This window comes from Betta splendens, chromosome 19 (genome assembly GCF_900634795.4).
Source record: "Betta splendens chromosome 19, fBetSpl5.4, whole genome shotgun sequence".
In the NCBI taxonomy this organism is placed as follows: domain Eukaryota; kingdom Metazoa; phylum Chordata; class Actinopteri; order Anabantiformes; family Osphronemidae; genus Betta; species Betta splendens.
Genome location: NC_040898.2, coordinates 13,122,433 through 13,147,945, shown reverse-complemented (window position 1 = coordinate 13,147,945; position 25,513 = coordinate 13,122,433). Strand labels below are relative to the sequence as shown.

At 47.4% G+C, this 25,513-nt stretch overlaps 3 protein-coding genes across 36 annotated transcripts in view; 1 reads left to right on the top strand and 2 right to left on the bottom strand.

Moving 5' to 3' along the window:
* Positions 1–5,601, bottom strand: part of LOC114845658 (calcium/calmodulin-dependent protein kinase type II subunit gamma-like) — a 26,166-nt gene extending 20,565 nt beyond the window's left edge. For all 19 annotated transcript variants that reach the window (XM_029133929.3, XM_029133936.3, XM_029133932.3 and 16 more), the window contains exons 1-2: positions 5,383–5,601; positions 3,301–3,395 (exon numbers count right to left, since the gene is read on the bottom strand). In XM_029133929.3, the coding sequence (XP_028989762.1) occupies positions 3,301–3,395; positions 5,383–5,447 (160 nt within the window). In that variant the 5' untranslated portion in view covers positions 5,448–5,601. The remainder of the gene's footprint in view (positions 1–3,300; positions 3,396–5,382) is intronic.
* LOC114845655 (NLR family CARD domain-containing protein 3-like) lies at positions 4,649–13,923 on the top strand. Of its 13 annotated transcripts, none has more exons than XM_055504674.1 (12): positions 4,649–4,976; positions 7,108–7,232; positions 7,476–9,477; positions 9,556–9,662; positions 9,850–9,981; positions 10,059–10,115; positions 10,216–12,001; positions 12,075–12,236; positions 12,316–12,489; positions 12,575–12,742; positions 12,935–12,981; positions 13,068–13,923. In XM_055504674.1, the coding sequence occupies exons 4-12, from the start codon at positions 9,593–9,595 to the stop codon at positions 13,586–13,588; spliced, it is 3,117 nt and encodes a 1,038-aa protein (XP_055360649.1). In that variant the 5' UTR covers positions 4,649–4,976; positions 7,108–7,232; positions 7,476–9,477; positions 9,556–9,592; the 3' UTR covers positions 13,589–13,923. The 13 variants fall into 13 exon arrangements, 12 of the variants coding, with proteins under 12 accessions (XP_055360649.1, XP_055360647.1, XP_028989752.1 ...); XM_055504672.1 differs by having other exon boundaries at positions 7,105–7,232; XM_029133919.3 differs by lacking the exon at positions 4,649–4,976 and adding an exon at positions 5,678–5,778 and having other exon boundaries at positions 7,105–7,232.
* sec24c (SEC24 homolog C, COPII coat complex component) lies at positions 13,920–25,513 on the bottom strand. 4 transcript variants are annotated; one of them, XM_029133913.3, is made up of 25 exons: positions 25,342–25,513; positions 23,358–23,536; positions 23,095–23,175; positions 22,101–22,227; positions 21,816–21,982; positions 21,018–21,728; positions 20,806–20,948; positions 20,212–20,280; positions 19,643–19,751; positions 19,398–19,525; positions 19,178–19,316; positions 18,971–19,086; positions 18,707–18,831; positions 18,270–18,461; positions 18,091–18,184; positions 17,814–17,930; positions 17,553–17,723; positions 17,332–17,428; positions 17,106–17,251; positions 16,802–16,940; positions 16,589–16,707; positions 16,322–16,501; positions 16,038–16,223; positions 15,811–15,900; positions 13,920–15,712 (listed from the first exon to the last, which is right to left on the bottom strand). In XM_029133913.3, the coding sequence occupies exons 2-25, from the start codon at positions 23,515–23,517 to the stop codon at positions 15,572–15,574; spliced, it is 3,747 nt and encodes a 1,248-aa protein (XP_028989746.1). In that variant the 5' UTR covers positions 23,518–23,536; positions 25,342–25,513; the 3' UTR covers positions 13,920–15,571. The 4 variants fall into 4 exon arrangements, with proteins under 4 accessions (XP_028989746.1, XP_028989747.1, XP_028989748.1 ...); XM_029133914.3 differs by lacking the exon at positions 20,212–20,280; XM_029133915.3 differs by lacking the exon at positions 23,095–23,175.

Here is a 25,513-nt window from a genome sequence, read left to right as displayed (position 1 = left end):
GTGCAGTGTCACTGCAGCACTCACTAATTCATTCAATCTCTTTATTTGTTGGTGTGAGAGTGTGTGGTAGGAGAAGACAGGAAAGAGGGCTGGAGGGTAATTACTGGCACTTCCTGCTGCTCTGTAATTGGCCATCTGCTTGGCCATAGGGGCGGCCCACAGCCATCTTACATCAGCTGATGAGGACGGCGAGGATTTGACACACACACACGCACGCGCGTGCAAACACACACAAAGCTGACAAGCTGACTGAAGGCTTGAGGATCCAGTTCAATCTGTTTCACACAAGTTTCCCACCAAACTGTTAGGAAACACAAATCTAATGACACCTTTGTTGACAGTGGTTTCAATATTGACAATGTGTCAGAATTTTGGGATTTACTACAGGTTCACAAGTTGCTATTATGTACAACAGCAGCAGCATCAATGGTTCATATCACATTGCATTTTGGTTCCCATTGTTTAACATCTAAACTGCTATATTTTTGACAACAGAAGCAGAAATGTTGTGAACGTGAAACTGCTATTATCACATTTTAAGCTGACAAAACAAACAGGGTGAATGCTGTATTTACACATTAAGCAGTGGAGGAATAACATCGAGAGTCATGTTTCTCCCCTACCTGCACGCTGCATGTTCATATTAGCTTACTTGTTCCCTATGCCAGCTCCTTAGGGAAATATCTGGCTCTTTAGCTGTCATACACGCCATAAAACTCTGCAGACCGTAGTCCCATTCAGTGTAAAGTTTTATTAGAGTCACTTAAAAGTGACATAAATACTCATACAAACAAAATGAACTGTACCATGTGACACCGCTAATGTTTGCAACATAACTGGCTAATTGAAGGAATCATTCCCATCTACCTACAGTGCATTGCAGTAACACATTTTCAACAATGCAAAAATGTCTCACTAAATAATTTATACATTCAACGGCTTCTCTACCAGTACAATCAGGACTGGGGTCACCATGGCAACTATTAAACATCAAATAAACAGTCCATCAGCTGCTTCAGCTTCAGAGTGACTGTTGACTCAATGTCAGGGACTCCACACAGGCCTGATCAAGACACCGGATTGTCATTTTGGTTTATCATTCAGTCTGACATATTGCTCATGTTGGCAAATTCCTTGGCTGAGACACTGCAGCCTGGCTGAACTATGCGCACATCAACCTCAGTCCTTCCCTACAGCAGAGCAAATTACCATCTCATTTGGACTTCTACAGGCCAATTCTGTACCAATCAACACATACGTAGAAAAATCAATTATAAATCTGGTTATGCATATACCTGCTGGTCTCCACAAGAAATGAGAAATCTACCAGGGGAAAACTGGGTCTCCCTAATCCCCCACCCTGATAACAGTAACCAGGTTCCTATCTAGTTAAGAAATCAGCTTACTAGAGAAAGTCAATTGAAATCAGGTTTCTGCAATGCATACGTTGTTGTCCATAAGGTAGCAACCATTTCACACAACAAACACTCAGAGAAATGTCGAGACTTGAACAAATTTATTTCTCATTTATCACTCCATCTATGACAGGTATGCTCTTCTCTGGCAGGTGGCACTTAAAGAGCCCTTATGCTATTATAACAAGTAACCAAACACAAAGAAGAAATTACAGACTTCTTTTTCTGAGGTGAATATGAGGTGTATGCATTTTATGCAGGCCCAACTATCCCAAAGCCTCCACCATACATTTTCTCAATTCCTTCCTTCCTTCTTTTGTTTCCTTCCTTCCTTCCTTCCTTCGCCTCCCCTCCCCCTCCTCAGATTTACTGCAGTGTTTACCAGAGCTTTGTGAGACTTACCCACTAGGCCACGCGTGAGGTCACACTCACCCCATCGGGCTTTATAAAAGAAAGACAGAAAAAAATAAAACACCTAAATCCTACCGGGCAAGCTGCCTGCTCACGCTCCAACTGTGTTTTGTGTCTGTGTAGGTGCATGTTGCGTCAGCTGGCTGGCCCGGCCTTCTGCAATTCTTCTCTCAGCACAAACTCCTCTTTTTACCCCTCCTTCATTCAATCCATCGTGTCTCATTCTGTGTCTCATTTCACCTTACTTGCCTCGTGTGGAGTACCACTGATCTCCATGCAAGATTATACTGTTAGTCTCCTCCTCTCCCGTCAAACGCACACATATACACGAGCCTACACTGCACATCCTGCCAATGCCAGTAGCCTTCTGCAGTGCCCTTACTTTTTCTTGATGGGACATTAATATGAGGAGTTGCCTCGTGTGATGGCTGAGATAGAAAAATAATGACATTATGACACACTCACAGATGCCTTACTATACAGACATGTTCTTAGCATTTCTTTCTTTCGCTCTTTCCCTCAGACAAAAATGCCATCAGACAACAGGGCAAACAGGGAGGCGCCTATGGAATCCGTGGGGTCTTAGCGGTGGATGAGATACATTTAGCATAAATGGATTAGCCTCAATACAAGCCAATCCCCCTTTGCAGAAAGAAAAGAGACAGTCAATTAAGGAAAGGATAGCAGAGAAGAGAGGGGAGGAACGAAGAATAAGGGAACACAGGTGTGTATGAATGTCAGGAAGGCAGCACAATTAATTTGCCAGATTAAAAACAGGAGAAGGCAAGTATCTATCTGAACCCGGCAAGGTTCTGACACAACAACAGCAGCTCCCGCCGTCATCACACCAAAGCATGCCACGCCTGGAATGTGCATGTGGGTGTACGTAATTGTCAAGATACAAGGGGTAACGTCATGAGAAAATTCAGGAGTGGACTGTGTAACTACATGAGAGAATAATAAGAGCACACAATCAAGTTGTTTTTGTCCTGACAGCTCATGTTGTTTTACTTCTCTCACTTACGTTAGCACTTTTCATAAATGGTCTTAGAAACTTAGCAGGTATTCAACACAGTGTTTATAAAAGAGGGTCATTAAACTATCAAGAGGTTTGTGATAAGAACTCCCCACAGACACAGGCTACGCAGTACATTGTGCACACAATGCCATGAAGCAGTGGATATTTTGCTATAAAATACCAGGATATGGATATTTTAAAAATATCCCAAGAATATAGAAGAGGAAGCTGCATGTCAATGAGGTGAACTGCCCTGTGGTAGGATTTGGATCGGCACAATGACGTACCTTTAGTTTGCAAGCATTCGTTTAAGTAGATCTCACACACACACGTTCGATCCCAGAACACTAACTTGACTAAATATCCAGGAATCTTACTTCATCTTTAAAACGTTGCAAAGCTCTACTTAGCAACACAAAACACCAGCTAAACAAACATCAGTGTGTGTTACCATACCTCTTGCAGACAGCTTCTTAGTGTTGATGATTTTTGCAGCATATTCCTGTCCTGATGACTTCTTTACACACCTACGCACTACTGAAAAAGCTCCCCTAAGAAAGAAAAAACATAAACCATTAAACAAGTTCTATTTCATAAACTCACTCTCTCGCACATACATACATATGATGCAACACTTGAAACTGCATCCATGGCTTGAATGTGGTCTGTGCTTGCTGGCAACCTTGGTCTATCTTACACGTAGTTTATGGTGACTACTAGCACTGCAGCTGTGTATTGAATATGAAAGGATGACAGGGAATTAAACTAAGCAGCAACAATATACTCTTTCTAGCATGATATCAACACCGGTCCTAGATTAACGAAAAATTGAATAGTTTATTTAATCCATGAAAGGCAGACAGCCAGCACAATTAGACTGCCTTACAAAGATGGACATTTAATATAGTCAAAAAGATAGTAGTGCTCAGTCATAAATCTACTCAAGCAGAAAAGGAAGTCCATAAAACAACTCCTACTCTGAAGACTTTCATATTGACCTAAATGAATGCTCTATATTTTCCACCTGCTAGCTGCTATGGTGATGATACAATTCAAGGATCACAGAACGAGTAATTATGCATGATTTTCATAGTGGCAGTAAAGCATCCCGTTTAACCTGCAGCTTCTGGCCCTACGGAGCTTTCCTGACACCGTAAGGCTGCTTTATACGAGTCAGGACGACTTTATAGAGCGTTGCTACTTTTTTAACGGCACTCTGTTGCTACCACTTTGCTCTTAGTTTCAATTATTTACAAGTAAATGAGAGGTGACAGGTGACAGAAGTACAAGTCAGTGCCTTGACATTAATAACTTGTGAGTGAGCAAACTGCATTAACAAACGGGCGCGGGAACATAAGGTAAGAATGAGAAGTGGAGCTGAGACCCACTATGGAGGTTGTGTAGGTGTGTATATGTGTGGAGCCCACTGGCTGTGCAATTAGTGCCATTGATTACTGTCAATTATAAAGGCTGTGAGTGGAAATGGCAGGGGCAAATTAAGGCCGCTGTATCTTTATAGAGGCAAAGTCGTCCTGCTGCTGGTTTGGGTGCAACACGAGGGAAAAGGGCTCCGCTGGCCAAGAACAACAGATGCTGCGGCCGCTGCGGGTGAGGAGGGTGATGTTGGTGATGAAACGGGAGCTAGTGGCCCAGTTTTTGCCGTCATCAAAATACCGAGAAACCACGTCATGACCCTTACACGGAAAAGCCAAAAAGCCCTCATAAACTGCCACTGCTCTGCATCGGACGCGTTTTAAGAGCGAGACCCGCAAACATTTATTGATACCGTCATGACCTGAACAGCTGGTGCTCGGAGCCTATAGGCGAAGGCGTGCAAACAGAAAGCGGCGCAGCTTGGGTGGAATAACTTCCTCATTGGGTGATTCGGGGGGTACGTGGGGTTACTCAACACGGTTACACAAATCATCTGCAGCTGCCCAGAAAAAAAGAGAGTGGTCGGCCTAGTTAGCCAGCGACCACAGGCTCCGGTCCACCGAGCCCGCACGGAGCTGTCAGAGCCGTGGGCCGGTGAAATGTCGCCGGGCTACGTGTGCGGCGTCTCCCGGGGCCCCGCTGACGGGTTCAGCGGACCAGAAAACACCGGTTGGAAACCGCGGAGGGGCCAACAGCTGGTAACAACACGGCGACATCTGCGCACCGTCCACGGCACAATTAGAGGCAGAAAGACGCAGCGGCGACGAGCTAACCGAGGCTAGTTTATCGATATCTGCACGGTAACGGTAGCGCCGTTCTCCGTTACTGCGGGGGAAGCTAACGCTCGTTAGCCGAGAGCGGCGGCGACTGAGCCCGACCGCAGCACCACCATAACACACTCCGCCTCACACACACATACACACACATACACACACACACACTGACAAATGATTAAAAGACTCAACGCGGCTGTGCAACCCGTGAGCTATCCTGGCTAGCTATCGCATGCTAGCTGGCTAGCCAGAAATAATGTGAGGCGAGGTTGCGGGGGTGGGGGACGGAACGACGAGGCAAACACGATGTAACGTTACGGCTGCTGCTTACTTCCCGAGCTCCTCGTACAGCTGGTACTCGTCGGTGAACCTGGTGGAAGTAGCGGTGGTTGCCATCGTTGGGGCCGTGTGAGGGGAGCCCGAGCCTTGGGGGTGCGACGGCTGCTGGCTCTGGTGCGGGGGTCCGGGAGGACGGTAGCCTAGCCTCCAACACTGGAGCACCTTTCTGACAGGCAGGCAAGGCTGAGGAGGAGAGAGGCGAGCGGAGACGGAACGGGCGGGGCCGGCGGAGAGGGGGAGGAGTGATGTCGACGAGTGCGCGCGCGCACACACGCGCGTGCGTAGGGAAGTAAGTCAATCCTCGCGAGAATAGACCCGTGCAGCATGAGACTCAGGCCGCTGGCTGGATGAAGTCACCGAAAACGTGGCTAAATTAACCTGGATTGAGGTATTGTAGATAATTAGGTGTTACGCAACACGGCGCGAGCAAGGTGCTTTTAAATACAAATCCTATTTCATTTTATTGTCTAAATGTTGCAGCAAACATCACAGCGACACCCAAACCAGGGTCAGATCTTAACGCTGCAGAGTCACTCTGTGACACGCACGTAAACACTGCCGCATACGCACATGCACATGCACATGCACGCACATGCACATGCACGCACATGCACATGCACACACATGCTGCGGAAATCTACACGGACTAATGCAGGACTTGCTGTAAACACGTCAGGCCCTCCTCCACCACCGATTTTGCGCGTGCAAACGGGAAACGGGGATGGATGCAGGGAATTGTGTGACTGCTGGATCGGGTTTCCCGTGACAAGCGTGCACCTATGTTTTTCCACAGTGCGAGGACCGTTAGCTCGCTGGTGCTAAAAGATGGTGTCACACAGTTCCAGAGTGCCTCACTAAATGTTTAATGTGGCATGAGGAGGCCAACAGAGGACGGGCGGGTGGGGCTGCAGGGAGATGTGGAGTGTGTGTGTGTGTGTGTGTGTGTGTGTGTGTGTGTGTGTGTGTGTGTGTGTGTGTGTGTGTGTGTGTGTGTGGGGCTGCCCGCGTCCTCGGTTCTGTGGCTCCACATGGCACAACACATAGACAATGTTGGAAAACAAGAGCGCAGCACTCGCTTCACTTGAAGATCTTTATGCGTGGTTAGCGTGGGTACACACAGCTGAAACATGGAAAGTTCAACTATTATCTGCAGGTACCGCGGCTGAAATCTGCGACAAGAGCAGGAAATGCGTGTGCATGCGCGCGTGTGTTGTGTGGAAGACAAACGAGCGCTGCATCGTAGGCTACTGGCCTCCTCCTGCCCTCCTTTTCCTACGTGCTAACCCTGCTGCCTCTCCTCCTCTTCCTCCACCTCCTCAGCCTCTACACTCGTTATATAATGGTGAACTCCTCAGCCTTTGTTATCTCACACCAACCACACACTATGCCTTTGCCCGCTTCACGAGAGACAGAGAAGCAGAGGAGGGAAGAGGAGTGAGAGCATGGGAGGCAGAGAGAAGAGAACGCAGGCTGGTTTCAGCTGAAATTGGCACAAAGTGAAAAAAAAATCATTATAATATTATAGTAATATTCCTACAGCCAGATTTTCTTCATTTTCTTCACAATTTAACACTGAGGGACATGTTTTCTGAAATAGTTTCCCAGTCGTGTTACCGACCTGTTGCCAATTAAATTAGTCGTCTCCTGCTCCTCGTGCTGCCGTTACTCTTCTAACGGGCCCTCACTTAACCTCACTTTGCTCTGAATGCCGTAGCAGCGTGCAGGTGAGGAAACCTGTCCTGTATCATCAGCACTAAAGAAAATATATGCAGCTCGATGTCACCTGACTTTGTACAGCGCCGGTTGGAGCCTGCAGGATTGCACCCACGCAGGACTTATACCGTAGGTACATTTCTATGATTTCATGCCGTTCTGGAGCCTGAACAGCCCTGTGCTGTGATAGGCCAAGGAAAACATCACCGTTCCTTTTGCTGCAGACTCCCGTGCTTAACTAAATCTCTCCCCGCACCCCAAAATAGACTAATTGTGCAATCAGAGCTTTGGTAGCCGTGATACATTAAGGCATGACTTTTCCTTTTGTTGTGACTAATAAGGGTGAATGTGCCATCTGTTATATCACCACAGTTTAGGTGGACGGAGCCAGAGGCTGAGTCATGACAGCCCCGCTCTCCGCTGCTTCGGAGAAATAATCCGATTGTGGGGAGAGAACGAGTGACTCTCCTTCTTCAGACACTGCGATGAAGCCGGCGGAGCAATAAGCTGCCGACCCCCATCGACTGCTCAGCAAGTCAGTTGTGGAGGGTTGTTCCGTAGCATCTGGGTGCCACAGTGGTGCAAAAGCAGGGTGGTGCTGATGATGTGCCAGAGTGCTCAGCCAGCTCAGCCACCGTAAATAAATAATGATGCGGCGTTTTCACAGCACAGCAAAAATCTGAGGTGACATGTACTGTACTCAGCTCCTGTTGTTGATGGCTGGAGACTAAGTTTTAATACTTTTATCTTTCACCAAGGAGGAAACCGACTCGTAGACACGTCTGAGTGCAGCTCAACCATAACGCATGTATAAATAAACTCCAGCATATTTAAGGGTCCTGATGAGTCACTTGGTGTGAACTGAACATTCTGTCTATCAGCTTCAACCACATCAAGTCAGACTCAACATGAGACAACATGTAGAGTGCATTAAAGCAGTTAGACTCTCTCCTGTTCACCGTCTCTTTGCACACATTTCCCTCCTGAAGGTGCATTGTCTTCGCTGCTAATTAGCATAAGTGACTCCCCACTGCACCCCATAGGCGAGGTCCCATCCTCTCTGCATAAATGCACGTTTCTGCCTGAAAACCCCCGAGTGGAAATCCAGAAACGCCGAGCGGGTGCCAACAGTTGTTTATGCACAGCGGAGGCAGCGCACGGTGTTCGAAAAAGCAAAATGCGACACAGTGCATGTGGAACAGACCTGATGAATAAAACATGATGCGCACGAAGCATGTGATTCAAACGTCACTCGAGCTCTCACTGTGGCGACGAGGACGTCACATCCGAGGGCAGCTGCAACCTTTCGCGTGCACTCGTGTCACGGCATTTGTCACTGCAGACGATCGGATTTCCATCTGATTCGATTTTCTGTATCATTTTATTGCCGACAGGTCAAACGGAGGTGTGCATCATGAAGACTGCACCACCAGGCAGCCTCCTGCTTCCACAGGTCACTGTTCAAGTCATTACTAGCACAAATAGTCTGTGACTTCTTTATTCTCTTCTTCACATGCTGCTGCTGCTTCATCATCATTATCTGGACAGGCTGAAGTGTTCACGTCTCAGAACAATAGAAACTGAAACAATCTGTTTTAGTTTTGTCAGTGTTTTTTTAGCAGCACCTGTTAAAAACATGAGGAGTAAAAGGGAGAAATTCTATAAAAGAAAGGCTGAATTTAGACTGAAGTGGGAAACCGTTGGAGGAGTTCTTGGCCAGTTCTCTGCGTTAAAGCCTCACTTTGATAAAAGCATGTTCTACAGTTGGAACGGAACAACTTGGACTTTGCCGCCACCATCTGTCCAACAAGCAAAGCTGCACAAACTCAACTAAAGCGTTCTCTGCAGTGGAGCCACAGGATTATCCCCCTTTACGTCTAACTTGACTTAAATAAATCCTGGTTTTTGGCTTCAAAGCCCCCACGGTTGTATTTTATTCATCATCATTTACCAAGAACAGAATAAAAAGCATGTTTGCATCTTAAAAATCTCACCTGACTTTTCAAATTGGATGTTTTTTATTTGTAAATGTGTAATGTGTAATGTAAATGAATGTATATTGGACGCAAAGTTTAAATACTACATGATAATACTAAAAATTATTGATCAATAATGTAATCGTAATCAAGAAAATGTAAACCGCCGCTGAAGCTGAACCATTGAGTAAATGAAACTGTTTCGCGTCTCGTGGTTCGTGTGCAGACTGTGCAGACAAGAAAGCTTCCTGTTTTCTAAATTATCCCCTCTGAGAGGAAGCCAGACACCGTTTATCAAGTCTGTGAAACAAGCTCCGTCCGTTCGTCCGTCCGTCAGCGTGTGAACCAGGTGGAAATAAGGTGGCAGTCGCATCACGAGTCGTCACTGGGAATGAATGGTGAGCGTTTTTATTCATTTATTCATTTGCTCTGTCGCATTTTTGATTGAAATGTCTGTGGAAATCTTCGGTGCGAAGGTCCAGGTGACGAGACCGGACAAGGAACCCTGATAGAATGAAGGAACTGTTTGGGGATGAAGTGAAGCAAACCAATGCTTCTCTTAAAGCAGATGAGGTTTGTCGAGGTAAGGATGTCGAACAAAGAACAGACGGTTGCATTCAAGGAACTGGGTTTACAATAAAAACAGAGGCGAATCACAAACCTCTAAATATTTAAACACGTTACAAACCGCAATGATCAAAACTAAACCATAGGAACATGATTGTACTTTTGTAGCTACGTGATAAAGTTGACTGTGTGGTTTTCCTCAGGTTCATCTGACACTGAGGTTCGCCATTTTCAAGCCACTTTCACTGCTCAGAGTGGCGGAAACGTGGTGGCTCCCTCCATTATAGGTTCAACGATTAAAAACCTAAACATCAGCATCAACTCAGTGCTTCAAGGTACCAAGAATTCAACATATGAGAGCGTGGATTTGGGTTAAAGAGCAGTTTGGGCTGATTTTCTTCTTCTTCTGCAGAGTCTAAAACACAGAACAACAACACTGGAGACACCTGTGATGCTGAGCAGCACAAAAGTGAGGGTTCCTTCCTGCCAACTGCCTCATCGCATTCAGAAACGTGACCGACTGAGGGAACGTGTTTAACAGCTAACCTGCAGCAGCATTTCTCTTCCAGACGCTCTCATCACAGAATGCCGGGACAAAGTGAAAGCTGAGCTGAGGAGGAAGCTGAGTCACCTGCTCGAGGGAATCGCAGCCCACGCCCAAAGAATACCCCTCAATGACATCTACACAGAGCTCTACATCACGGAGGGACAGAGCGGTGACGTCAACAAGGAGCACGAGGTGATGCAGATCGAGGCGGCGTCCAGGCGACACGTGGCCCAGGATAAACGCATCCACTGCAACAACCTCTTCGTTCCACCGCCGGGTCGAGGCCGTCACGTCAGAACCGTGGTCACCAGGGGGGTCGCCGGCATCGGGAAAACGGTCGCCATCAACAAGTTCACTCTGGACTGGGCCGAGGACGCAGCGAACCACTATCTGGATTTTGTGTTTCCCCTCTCTTTCCGAGAGCTGAATCGCATGAGAAAGAAGACTTTGAGCTTCGTGGAGCTTCTCTGCATCTTCTACCCCGAAACAAAAGACTTGGGCATCTTCACCCGAGGGAAGAGTGCGACGCTCTTCATCCTGGACGGTCTGGACGAGAGTCGCCTGTCACTGAACTTTAACAAAAGCGAAATAATATGGGATGTGACGCAGGCGGCCTCGCTTTCGGTGCTTCTGGTCAACCTGATCCGGGGAAGGCTGCTCCCCTCGGCGCTCGTCTGGATAACGTCCCGGCCGGTGGCTTCCGGACAGATCCCCGCCGAGTACGTGGACCTGGTGACGGAGGTGCGGGGGTTCGACGACGCGCAGAAGGACGAGTACTTCAGGAGGAAGATTCCCGACGCAAGCCTGGCCAACAGGGTGATCGCACACATCAAGTCCTGCAGGAGCCTGCACATCATGTGCCACATCCCGGTCTTCTGCTGGATGGCGGCGAGCGTCCTGAGGAAGGAGTCGTCAGAGGCAGACAGCGAGGACACGCCGAAGACGCTCACCCAAATGTACATTCACTTCCTGTCGCTGCACGTGGAGGACGCGAAGAAGCGGGAGGGGAGGCGAGAGTCCAACGCCCAGTGCACGAGGGCCAACCTGCTCGCGCTGGGGAAGCTGGCCTTCGGGCAGCTGCAGAGGGGTCAGCTGATCTTCTACGAGAGCGACCTGGTCCTCAGCGGCGTGAACCTCGCGCAGGCCTGCGCCTTCTCGGGGGTCTACACGCAGATCTTCTACCAGGAGCAGGCGCTGTGCGAGGAGAAGACCTTCTGCTTCGTGCACCTGAGCGTCCAGGAGTTCTTCGCCGCGCTCTACGTTTTCCTCACATTCCACATCGACAACACCAACGTGTTGGTGAAGAGGTCGTCGGCCTCCAGGCTGTTCTCGTCCAGAGACGCCTCGGAGCTGATCCTCTACAAAGAGGCGGTGGAGAAGGCCCTGCGCTGTGAAAACGGCCGCCTGGACATGTTCCTGCGCTTCCTCCTGGGCCTGTCGCTGGAGGCCAACCAGACGCTGCTGAAGCAGGTGATGAGCAGCAACAGAACCAACCCGAGGACGAGGGCGGAGGTCATCAAGCACATCAAGGAGAGGATCCGGCAGAGCGCGACCCCCGACAGGTGCCTCAACCTCTTCCACTGTCTCAACGAGCTCAACGACCATTCTCTGGTGGAGGAGATTCAGAGCTGCCTCAGCCTGGGCCGCCTGCACAAAGCCAAGCTGTCTCCCGCCCAGTGGGCCACTCTGGTCTTTGTGTTACTGACGTCAGAAGACAAGCTGAGCGTGTTCGAGTTGAGTAACTACAACAGGTCGGAGGAGGGTCTTCTACGGCTGCTGCCTGTGATGAAAACAGCTCAAGTGGCAAAGTAAGTAAGCAGATATGCTGTTAGTAACTCACCGCCTCATCCACTGATGAGCTCGCTGTGCTTCCCACTGCAGCCTGGGCGGATGTCATCTCACCGTGACCTGCTGTGAAATCTTGGCTAACGCCGTGGGCTCATCTCACATCCGAGAGCTGGATGTGAGCAACAACAGCCTGGCAGATGAAGGGCTGATTCTGCTGTGCGGCGGCCTGAGGCGCAGCAAACTGGAGACTCTGAGGTGGGTTTCTCCAGTTGAAGCTGCGTGTTTTGAAACGCTCCAGGAGTCGCTTTTAAACCTTCTCTTTCTGAACATTTAGACTGAGGAGCTGCGACCTAACAGAGCTCAGCTGCGACGCCCTGGCCTCCGCCCTCGGCTCCGCCTCCTGCCGGCTCAAGCTGCTGGACCTCACGGACAACGACTTCCACGACAGCGGAATCGCGAGGCTTTCTGAGGGACTGGCGAGTCCGCACTGCAAAGTGGAAACGCTCATGTGAGGGAGTCATTACTTAACGAACATGCAAACGTACTCGTTGTCATGGAGACCTGATGAGATATGTGTCGTCCTTCTTCTGAAGACTGGCCCTGTGCAGAGTGACAGAAGAAGGCTGCACGTTCCTGGCGTCCGCCTTGAACTCGTCCCGACTGAAGGAGCTGGACCTGAGCTACAACCACCCAGGAGCCTCCGGACTGCAGCTGCTCTCTGTGATGCTGGGTGACACACAGTGCAGCCTGGAGAAACTCAGGTAGCAGTGACGTCAGACAGACCCCAGTGATAGATGAGGTGGCCTAGATTAGCATGTGTGAAAACAACACGAATAACCCCCTTTGTGCCTCACACAAGAGAGGTGAGAACTACAAACGGCGGTGGCAGAGGTAGAAAATGTGAATTATGATCACTATTAGCAAAATGTTAAACTGATTATTTGTCGTTTCAGTGTGGATGGGTGCTGTGAATCCAGAATTCAACCGGGTCCAAAGAAATGTGAGGAACCCACATCCTGAGTCATATTCGATCGTAAACACTGAGTGAATCATAATTCCGTCTGACACATGAACGTGTTTCATCAGATGTCACCAAACTCACGCTGGACCCAAACACAGCGCACAAAGACCTGTCGCTGTGCGAGGGCAACAGGAAAGCGACGCGCTGGACCCCGAGGCCGTGTCCCGATCACCCCGACAGGTTTGACTTCTGGAGACAGGTGCTGTGTACGGAGGGGCTGACTGGACGCAGCTACTGGGAGACAGAGTGGAGTGGGAGGGCTCTCATAGGAGTGGCATACAGAGGGATGTGCAGGAAGGGAGAGGAGCACGACAGCTGGCTGGGCCACAACACCTCCTCCTGGTGCCTCAGCTGCACTCAAGACGGCTACAAGGCCTGGCACGAAGGCATCAACGCGCCAGTGAGCGTCCCACCCAGCTCCAGGGCAGTGGGAGTGCACCTGGACTGGTCAGCGGGGACGCTGTCCTTCTACAGGGTGTCCTGTGGTTCCCTGACTCTCCTCCACACCTTCCACGCTGCATTCACTGAGCCCCTGTACCCGGGGTTTCAACTGGGCTGGGTCGACTCAACAATCCACCTGCGCTGAACCGGACTCGTGGACGCTCCGATCTTACGGTCGGCGCGGGAAGCTTGCGATTGACCTCTTCCTCTCGCTCCCACACTACTGCAACATCAACTTCAGCAGTAGAAGGAAGTCGGAACAAACTCTCCACAGCACGTTTTCAATTTCTATATTTTTCAATTTTCTGTATTTATTCTTAAGAAATCGGAACCAAAAGGGAGAAGTGGAAAAAAGTTTTATAATTTCAAAAAAACCAAAGGAATATTTTGTCTATGCAGCGATGAAGTCGTTGATTGTACAGAAATATGTTAAAGGTTTTTTGATGCATCTTAAAAGAAAAGAGCACAAGGTGAAATTTACCTTTTAACAATCATTTTATTCGCAGTCCCATGAGGCCATGAAAAAGAAATCAAAGTAAATAGGGAACAGAAAGTGGGATTACAGTCAAGACGGTGGGTGAATCGAAATCAGTGAACTTAAAGACGGAACAGAGGGCGGCACACACACACACACACCAAACAAACACTGACGTCTCAATGTTAAAAAAAGGAACAGAAAGTGATAAATGGAGACTGAAATTATTCCCGTTGGTAGTGTGTGCTGGCTGATCCCTCTGTTCCTCAGAAGAAATTCACCAGGACCGACCGCACATTCACACAGACACGCTCACACCTCACACACACACGTATGAAACAGCCAGTCAGTCTCTGCGTCCTCCCCTGCTCAGTAAAAGCCACGATTTTAGATTTCGCCTATTTGCGACAGAGAAACCAACCATCAACAACACACACAGCTGTTCAGGCAGATCTTTAAAATTCATTTCTATTACAGATTATATATTTTATTTACACACTGAACTGCCAGTGCAGAGACAACCCAAGTCGCACACACTAGCTCATGCCCATTTATTCGCCGTCACTCTGTGCTCACTTCTGTCTGCAGGAAATGGGTTTTCTTTAGAAGTGAGGACATCAACGTTCATTACAGTCTGCAGCACTACAAATAAGCCGACCCCACCACAGAAACCAATGCTTCCTATCGCTCTGATGCTGAAATCAAACATCTATGGCTGTTATTTTTTTTATTTATTTTGCAGTGCTGCATAGACTTGAACTCTTATGCCAGAAACATGGCGACTATTAAAAATACATGTAGTCCATCTGTGACCTAACACTGGAGCCAGATGTTTGCATTACTAAGTAAAACCCAGCTGAAGCAGATTTAAGCAAATCTGGATTAAACCAATTAGTGTAATAACTGGTCACATCTGTGGACAGAAAACAGGAAATTTTTCCTGCGGGTACAAACTCTTCAGAATCCAGTTTGATTCGTTCACCTGGGGCTTAAATGTGAATGCTCGCACCTGGAGACACTGATCTAATGCTCTCACATCTATGAACAAAACACACATTTCATGGGTGATTAAAGCAGCGCTGGGGGGGTGGGGGGTTGCTAAGGCCATGATTAAAGGGGAGGAGAGGCAGAAACAGAATTTATTTAATTCTATTAATGTCTTTGTATGGAGAAGCCCCTGCTCTATTGGGAGCCACTTATATAAAAATGCTATGTGAGGGTTGTTTATGCACCCGAAACAGCCTTCAGGGCTGTTAACACAGACAGCACAGCGACTACTCAGCATCAGGCGTCTCCATCACTCAAGCAGTCTGTTGCATACGTAATTGTTCATAATTGTTTATGTACATCACCCTTCCTCGTCGGTTCCTGCTGTGGAGCAGTTGATTTGAGGCAGAGTATAGCTCTATCAACATCAGATCCTCTCCATCATGCACGCACAATCGCTCTCTCACTAAAACACAATGAGCTCTGCCAGCTGGTCTCTGGTGCTCAGCTGACAGACGACAAGGATAGCTTTAGTTTATTGGGTTAAGAAACAAAACAAAACAAAACGATAAAGCGCTTTCTGTCTGTCTTTTGCAACGAGAGTGAACCAGGTAGGGGTTAGTGTGGGGGGTCTTTTAGGTGGTGGGGCGAGTCTGGGGAGGGGCTCTAGCTGAGAAGCTGGCGGATCTCCTTGTGCATGTGACACAAGAAGTCCACATATGACGCTCCTCCGCTGGCGCTCTTGTCCTCAACCAGGAAGTGCCTGAATATCAGCTCGGATCTGTCCTCCTGTTTCACCACCATCAGCTGCACAAACGAAAAGTAGAAAACTGGTCAATCTCAAACTTTATAATAAAAAACAGGACAGATGAAGGACAAGAGAGACATAAAAAGTGAAAGCTTACCTTCATGTATCGTGATTGCTGTGCTCTGAATGAGTCAATAAGTTCTCTGAGTCTCTGAGAGATCGGGTTGTCCAGCACAGGCAGACTGGCCTGAAACCAAGAGAAGTGACATGTATTGGCTTTAAATCAGAGAAAGCAAAAAAACAGAGGCAGCAGAACCAAGACATTTGAGGAACAGCGTTTCACATAAGGAGATACAAACAAAACATGGATCCGATTCCTCTCACCATGCTTGAGTCAATCTGGCTGAAGCTCGGCGTGCCGAAGATGCTGAGCAGCAGCTCCTGCTGAACGCTGGCTCCCACCCAGAGGAAGAGGTGCAGCCCAGTCTCCAGAAGGTACACGCCACCTTTAGACAACCTCTCCTCCGAGTCCCTCACGGCCACCGGCAATGATCCACTTTCTAACTTCACCTGAGATGTTGAAGAGAAGTAAAAACATTAAATGGATGTGTGAGCGCTAATATTGGATGACAATGTGTATTCCCATTTCATTCTATGCGTCATCTCACCAGAGGCAACAGGCGGGGGTAAAAGAAGAGTTGGGTCTCTGCCACGTCCATGCAGCCGATCAGCTGCTTCAGGTAAGCCCGGTCGTCTAACGAGACATCGGCTCCCGGCAGCAGCACGTCACTCTTCAGCACACAGTTCAGATAGACGGGTAACAGCTTCATGCACTCTGGGAGGATCAGCTACAAACACATACACACTGTGAGACCTAATAGGACTACGAGTCTTCAACTACTGGGCAAATATTACTGGGCTGAGGTGTTTAGTACCTGACCAGCCGATGAGGGGCTTGCACAGTTCTTTCGGTAGCAGGCCAGAATCAGAGCACACTGGTTGATCAGCGTGTCTCTCACCGCCTTTGTGGGATTGTTCAGGATGCCACGGAAAGCTGCAGCAAACACACGGACCAGCTGAAGAATTAGACCCACCTGAACTACCTGAAACCAGGCTCCATACATCAGCTTCTACAGCACCATACTTACCATATTTGGCGATGAAGTTGATGATTGTGTCGGTCTCACAGTTGCGGTAGAGGTCAGCCAGCTGAGAGCAGCAGTTGACAGCCATGTTGTGGATACGGAGACGCCTTTGGCCACTGCAGCTGGTGTACAGCACAGCACACTACAGGGAAAACATATGCAGGTATTAACAAATTACTCCTAATGAGGTAGTATTCTACTTCAGTAAATCCAGCGGCGTCTAAAAGCTGCCTGGCAGATGAGAAAACGAATACAAAACAATAGGATTCTCCACAAAGCACCTTGCTAGCAAGATAAAGGCTCACACCTGCATGAGTGCCCCCGTCTCCTCGCTTAGCTTATCATCGTGTTTGAACTCGACGGTAATGGCCTTATCACAGTCCAGGCCTGCCAGCTCCACATCTGTGGTGTTACTCATGTAGAAGGAGCCAAAGAAGTCTGTCGCTCTGATACCTGAGGGGAGGAGGAGGACTTTAATGTGTACTGTTGGAAACTTAAGTCAGTCTGTATTTTTTTTTTTTGTTGAGACTTACCTGTGCTTGTTCGCACCCTCATGACTGCATCGAACCCGACAAGTTTCTGAACATCGCGTCTGAGGTCGTTCAGGAACCGCTCCTGGTCCGACTGAGCCTGGGATTTAAAACAAATTTGAAAATTCAGTTTACAAGGAACAATAAATGAAACATTACAGCAGATCTAACAGAAACTGTTCCAGATATTCTAGAGCAGCTTGAGATGCAAATGTTTCTCTGACCTGGAAGTAGGTGTATTTGTAGACTGAACCTCCAGTGGAGACAGGAACCACTCCTAACGTGGCAACATCCACATACTGGTTGGGGAAGAGGAAGAGATCGACGCAGCAGCCCTGGGCGACACACTCCTTGGCAAGAGTGTTGTAAAACCCCACCTGGGGCTGAAACAATGTCTGAGGACGACAGGACACGAGAGGGTCAAGGTCTCAGTAGGTCTTAGAAAAGGAAGCTCAAAATAAGGCCCTTGCTGCACCAGTGTTTACCTTCTCCTTATCTGTGCCAATTAGCTTCTTGTCTTCTCTGTTCTTGAGTTTTCCAGGAGCCTCCGTGATTGGCAGAGAGGTGTGAAACACAAACAGCTTCCCTGCACAGTCTGCAGCCTGAAAAAGAGACAACACAAGTCAGGGGTTTGCATAGAAATGCCAGAAATACAAGATATTAGTCCTATTTAGGATTACTTTAAGGTACTGCTCTTAGTACGAGCCATGTGGCCACAAAAACATAATCATTTATGTATCTTAGAAATAAATGTATGAGTACCTTAAGTGCTTCTAGTCCTGCCTGGATGACGGGTCCAAAAACAGTCTCAGTTTCCCTGGTGTCTGCAAACATCTCTGGGATCTGGTCCAGCAAACTGAAACACACATACATTTCATAAAGCCACATCCCTTTCCATACATCCTGTATTAACATGCTGTATATAACTTGTGTCAACTCACCTCTCGATGACTAGTCGGCTCTCGTTTACGTTGACGAGGAAGCCATCGAGCAGCGGTACAAACATGTCAGAAAGGTCAGACACCACCAGCATCTGGGGCTGAGCCAAGGTCGACTTGACATTGTAGAAGTGCAAAACCTTGTTGTAGGTGACAAAACCCACCCGCACCACAGAGTCCACTTCTGGGTTCTCCCTGGACACAGAGAGAGAATAAAGGGGAGAAATCATCATTGGATTCCTGACTTGAACTAGAAGTGTGCCCATTAACCGTGAACTAAAACCTCAATCAGTAAGTGGGACAGTATACCAGCAGAGTGTTCTCCACTACACTCGCATTCTCTCTGCTTTACTTTATTTCGGCAGTCCTTATCCCTTTTCTAGCTTCATGCTGTCCTTGTCTTTCTACTCAACCCTTGCAGCTCATTATGTGGCCAGTACCTCGGCAGGTAGTCTAGGAGGGTCTTGAGTTCTTGGCAGACAATGCTGACCATGCCGCTCTTCACAGCGTTGTAGGACACATCAATAAGGAAGATGAAGGCTGGAGGCTGAGGAAGCTTATTGTTCTGTTAGACATAAGAAAAACACCATAAGCAGCTTATACAACGTTTACAGAGCATCTGCGAAAAGATCTGCTTTATAATTACCACAGCTCAACAGAGCGCAGAAACCTGACAATAGCAAAGGTTAGCGGTAAAGTCTTACCTTACAGTAGTCAACAGTTGCTAAGAACTCATAGCTGCCCAGCGAAAGCTCCGGCCTGTCGTAGCAGTCCATCCTCTTTCCAGTGTGGTCCAGATGCTGGAAATAATGTGCAGGCACTACCCGACAAACACATCAACACAACTTAGCATCAGCCAAAAAACAAAAACATACATTCATTCCATACATAATAAACAGGTACAAACTCACCCTCTGTGACACAGCTGCAAAACCCACATTGGAAGCGGCGACCCCCTTCTATGAACTGCATGTATGGACACATGTAGGCTTTGCAGCGGTTGCAACGGATCGGACCACTCTCACCATGGTCCACCAAGTATGGAGGGGTCTGAGAAAAGGGTTAGCCAAAGAATGATCAATCAGAGGCTGACAGACGTGACTCAAGACATTCAAGGGTTAAATGACTCACCTCGTCTGGTGGCAGTGTGGCAAGGGGCTTAACAACAGCAGCCAGTGGCACCTGAGACTGCTTGGCCATATCGGCTGTGCACGGCATATTGTAGGCCGTACAGCGAATATACCTGGGACTGGCATTCCCTAAAGGACAGACACAGCATGATCTACTTTCCTCTCTCTGATGCTAGTCATTTTTTGTAAAGGCTGTGAAATGTAGAAAATCCATTCACAAGAATCTGAAGAAACACTAGAACCCACCTTGGTCCTTCACCTGGAAATTGGTGGTGACCAGTGGAGGAGCCTGACCTCTAACCCCTGTAGTGAATGGCTCATTGCACTTTGCCTTATCATCCTCTATTACCTGGATCTAAAAAAGAAAAGGAGGAGACACGGGTCAGTAAACAGATTTGCACAGCACACTGCACCTCAAAGAGGAACACTTAACGCCCATGCAGGCAACATTTTGACACAACCCCCATTAAAACACACACATACACACGCACACACGAGCCGACTGTACTTTTCCTTTACAAAAAGCATGATTGGACAAGGCATGCCATTAATACAAATCGTTATGGGTAAATCAAATGTTGCACACTAGCATGCATGGTCTGGAAAGGGGTTCAGAAAGACTAGCTGTCTAAGCTTTTTAACAAGATGGGTTGCCTCGAAAGTGACGCAGCTTTCAAAAAATATATTTCCTTATTTCCAATAGGAGCTTGAATATCACTTAGGGGTTCTGCAAAAGGTACATGGGAAGGAGATAGTGGGTTAACACAAGCAGACGGGATGAAGTAGAGGAAAGGACAGGCACACAGGAAACTTACTGGGCTGGGAATAGCGTCTGGATCTATTCTATGTCTTGATTTCTGCACAGCCGGCATGTCAGACGCTTGCTTTACATTGAAATGTTTGTCCAGCAAGTTTTGCAAAACAAACAAGACGAATAAATACAAAGTGTGAAGATAAGTCAGAGGAAGGTGTGTGAAGGAAAACTTTGCTGAGCAGCAGGCAGCATTGCTGTTATTCAGACAGAAACTTGTCATTAGTACAGATTTTAGATTAGTGTTGCTCTGTCAATTACAAGAAAAAATACTAATACACCTTTGTGAGTACTCATTGGGCATGTTAAAGCTACACTGGTACAATTCAATACTCAGTTCAACCATGAATACGGCCTTCAAACAATTGCTTCATTTTTATTGACACTGTCGTCATAAAAGTGGCCTCTGACAGTACATGTGTATTATTATGAGAATATATCTTGCAAATTTCTAAAAGTCATCTTTTCTCCTATTTTTATTTTCAAAATGTGGAATAAGGAAAAAAGAAACAATGATCCGAGACTGAAAGCCAGTATGGCTTCTGTGTTGTTGGTTATAAAATTGACTACATGTAAATATCCGTTTGCATTTACGTACCGGGCTAGGGATGGCATCTGGGTCGAGTCTCTTTTGTGCAGGTGGAGCAGAAGTTGGTGCTGGTGCAGGTGACCCATAGTGTGGTTGCCCAGGATAAGGGCCTGCATAGCCAGGCTGAGGGCCTCTTACTTGCCCAAATGCACCTAATAAAACAAGAAGCAGTTGAGCAACAGAGCCATTTGATTAATATAAGTGGAAGGCTGTCTGCTCACCATTCTGCTGGGGAGGGTATGTTCCCTGCATGCCAGGCTGGGATGGGGGCTGCTGCAAAGGTCCAGGAGGCATGTGGTTGCTCTGAGCCATTGAAGTGGGAGGCATCTGAGCCCTAGGAGGAGGTGGACCTGAGTGATAAGGAGATGGCTGAGACGAAGGGGGTTGCTGTTGGGGTGGAAAATGGCCGGGATACTGGGCAGAGGGAGATGTGGTTGGAAGGGGAGCCGGGGGAGAAAAAGAACCAGGCTGGGAAGGAGGTGGTGCTCTGGGTGGGAAGGACCCCTGGGCAGGAGGGGGTGGTCCGGAGCCAAAGGCAGGTTGACTGACAGGTGGGGGTGCTGAGGAGAAAGGGGGCTGGGCTGGGGGGAAGGACTGCTGTGGCTGAGACACTTGGGGTGCTGGAGGTTGGCTGGGGGGAGGCACTGGACCTGAGTAGGAGGAGGGTGGAAATGTCTGCTGAGCAGAAGGAGGAGGTGCTGCACAGGAGGTAAACTGCTGCTGAGAGGTAGGGGGGAGAGAAGAGTTGAACGGCTGTTGGGGTTGAGCTGGTGGGCCTCCATAATATTGCTGAGAAACGGCAGGGGCGCGAACAGGTGGTGGCTGAGTTGGAGCAGAGGACGCTGGTGGGGGGGCTTGGGTGTAGGAGGGTGGTGGTGCAGTTGAGTAGGCGGTACTGACAGGAGGCTGGGAGCTGGGAGCTGGAGCTGGAGCTGAGGAAAGAGTGACAGACAGCATTACGGCATGTGACAGAGCACATTCACTTTCAACATGGTACTTTATGATCCATCCGCATTTACCATATCCTGGTCCTGCAGGGGTTGGTGGCCCAGAGGCGATCTGCATCGCAGTCATCTGGTTGGTGACCTGCTGCATAGTGGGTGGGGGCCCATAGTGTTGGGGATAGGAGAGGTTTGCTCCTGACAAGTTCACAGCTCCCTGGTTGTATGGCTGAGACGCAGCAGACCTAAAAACGCACATCAGTCACTGAGTGAAAATGCAAAAACTACTTCCACGTCTTAATAACCATTTATAAAAGATAAAGATTCTGGTACATGTTGCTCAAAGCAATAATGGGGTGGTACCTGGGTGGTGCCTGTGTCATAGGAGGGGGTCCATTCTGCATCTCCCCTTGGTTTTGACTGTACTGATTATAGGACTGTGGTGCAGAGGCTGGAGGCGGTCCAGAAGTAGGAGGACCTCTGGTTGCACCTATAATGCAGAGGCAGATATCACATATGATTCATTTAATTCATTTGATTCAAGTTTAACACAGCAAAAGGCTTTTGTGGAGCCAAAACACATTTTAGAACCAACTTTACCAAACTCAGTCAGGCTGGGTTAATCCAAACCCTGCACAATTTAAACAAATTGCAACACTGGTTTACTTTATTGCCGATGGCAATTCAAGGACAACTGTTTTTTTATGTGTATTTCTTAACTCTGACATACAAACAGCTAGAACATCTTGTCCACCATGTCCAGAATAGAGATCATTCTAAATCCCTCTTTACCAATGCTCTTAATGTGTATTTTGCCAAATGCTACGTTAGCCTGTAATTACTTCCCGTGTCTGTGAAGCCTTGTCATACGCCATAACACCCAGACACATCTGTGTTTTGTTTGGCTTAAAGGCTGGGTCTCAGATCTTTCTTTACTAGTGATGACTATCATCACATTAATCTTTTTTAAGTTGCTGATACACTTTTGTTCCATTTTCATATCATGCAGCAACTTTAATTTGCACAGTTCTCTGTGAGGCTACATTTGAATAGTACACAGTAGTAGTAGTAGTATAGTAGTACACAGTTTATTTAAATTGCAGTCTTTAGTGATTATATAACTGCATAAGCCGGCATCAGAATTGCAATTGCTAGTTAATATAAACTATAGTAATGAAAAGGTTAGCATGTAGTTGTCTAGTATGAGTCACTGACATTAGGTAGGGAACAATTACGTTCTTTTACTGCACTATAACGAGAAAGAGAGATGGGGCCAAGAACACTGATTGTAGGCAAAGACAGGATTAGATGATTGCTGAGCATAGAGTGTGATAGAGAAAAGAACAGAGGCAGTTACCTAAGTCAAGAGGAGAACAGAGGTCAGAGACTGGGTTGGCTGCCACAGCCTTAGAGGGAAAGCTTGTAAAAGGGGAATAACCTGAAATACAAGAAAAGAGGAAAAAGGTGGCAAATACAGAGAGATGTGGGGAAAAGCAAAGGCCAAGTAAAGAAATGAGCGGGCACTTTATAGAGAGATTAGTTGGCAGAGGGACATCATGTATGATCCACCACGATGGAAAACAGGTAGGAAGACACTTATAGGTTACAACCGGTCTTTACCCTGCGGAGGAACCCCAGGTTGGTATGCTGAAGCTGGGCCGTTGTAGGGTGCATAGGGGGCAGAGTAGCCCCCGTCCAGTGGAGCGTAGCCAGGCTGGCCATAGCCTGCTTGGGGCTGGCCATAAGGAGAGGCCATAGGAGTGTGCTGGTTTACATTCATCTTCAGTACATCCCTAAATCTGAACAGAATTAAATACAAAAATAAACTTATTTTGGGAAAAAAAGACTTAGGTTTTCCACAAATATCCCTTGTATAAAAGCTTCTTGAACAAGTTTTGTGTCCACACCAAAAAATTCAACATCTTTGAATGTGTAAATACTCACATTTAAAATCTAAACAGTCTCCATGATGCAGACATGCTGATATTATAACGCTGCACATCACATTTAAGTGGTTTATTATAATAGTAACAGTTTTTAAAATACTTGTGGCGCGTGTACACTCAAGTTTGGGTGAGCTCATAGAAACTTTTCTTTTATACTTAAATCTCTACTAAAATACATCCAGTCAAAAATCAAGACAATGCTGTAAAGCAACATAAGAGTGCTGGTTTCTCTGTGAGGAGAATGTGCACACACTACTCCCCAGCACAACCTCAACACAAACAAATGTTTTTAGAAAAAGACTGTCAACTTTCCTTTTGGCTAAATAATCCTTAACCAATATTGTTTTTTATAGCTTTAGAAACATCTTGTCTTGAATAAAAAAGATGAAGTCAGTCGCAAACATATATTTGACCACAGAACTTCAGGCTTTGCCAGCGCCGGCACCTGCACTAACAATAACAGTACCACGCATACTTTAAAAGGTGCACAATTCTCAGCACGAGTTTTTACTGTCACACAAATCACATGTAGTTATGACGTTCACCCTTCCCGGTTCAATGACAACACCTGTGATGGCTTTTTCATATTTGCCTTGCCCCACCCACACATAGCATCTTAGTTACTCACAGCCGAGTTCACATTTACTGGGCAATAACAGGTGTCCTACATAAGAATAGCTACAGACACAGAGCTAAATAGGATATACAGATATAATTATGAAGAACTTAAAGCACTAGAGTTGTCACTAAGACAGTTTCAAAAATATGAGGGGCATTGAAGACACTGGACTGCCTGGTGCCTGCATGCATGTGTCCGAGTCTATGTTATGATAATACCCCACAGAGTAACTCAGCGGGACAGTCGACTTCATGAGCACGATTACTCCTGCATATCGCATGTCAACTCCAGCTTCACCAACATGCGTGCAGGAGTGGAGCTGTTTATGCACCTGGCTTCAACGCGGCGGCGTAACCTCCGCGACACAGCGACGAGTATCACCTAACAGACAAACACGGGGCTAAACGAGCGGAGCCTGTGAATAATTCAGCAGTGCAGATGCCACAACGAGAAATACAATCGCACACCTACAGCTATTTAGTTCGTCGGGCCTAGCGAGTGACCCACATCTGCTCCCAGACTGGGTTGCACTTTAAAAGGACCTGGGTTAGCATTAGCCGCATCGATCAGATATATTATCACTACTCACATTTATGTTATGTCAGATAACATCAAATGGGGTGAAATGCCAGCTTCGTAAAAGCGTGACAGTACCTGTATGATATACGGCAACAACCTCTGTGCCGCATTAGCTGTTAGCTTCCTAGCTGGCAAACCTTAACAACACAACCTAACTTTTATATGAAGCAACCAACAACTGTGAGTTTAACAAAAGGGACGAAGCCGAGCACAACACGTTTGGTGGTCTTGTTTCCGGTGTAGCAGTCATGAGAAACGGGGCAAAAGTTGAATTAGCTATGACCAACCGGAGCTAGCATCCGTTTCCCGGCTACCTACGCTAAGCTAAGTTAACAAGCTCCTGTGCGATGCTAGCTGTGCTATCGACTTAGCATGTTTTAGCTAACATAGCAAAATCCGAGCTCTTCTGTAACACCAGGAAGGGATGTCACTCATCTACCGCTCTTAAACCGAAACCTACCTCCAACGAGTTGAGAATACTAAGGCTTCCCTATGCTCGGGGCAAACAGTTAAAGCCGCTGGCCGAGAAACTGTGAAGCCGCTGTCGTCCCGGGGTGTTTCTCACTAATCCCTTCTCGGTCGCGTAATCAGAAGCGGACATTCAGCGGAACTGCCGCAGCGCTGTGCCACGT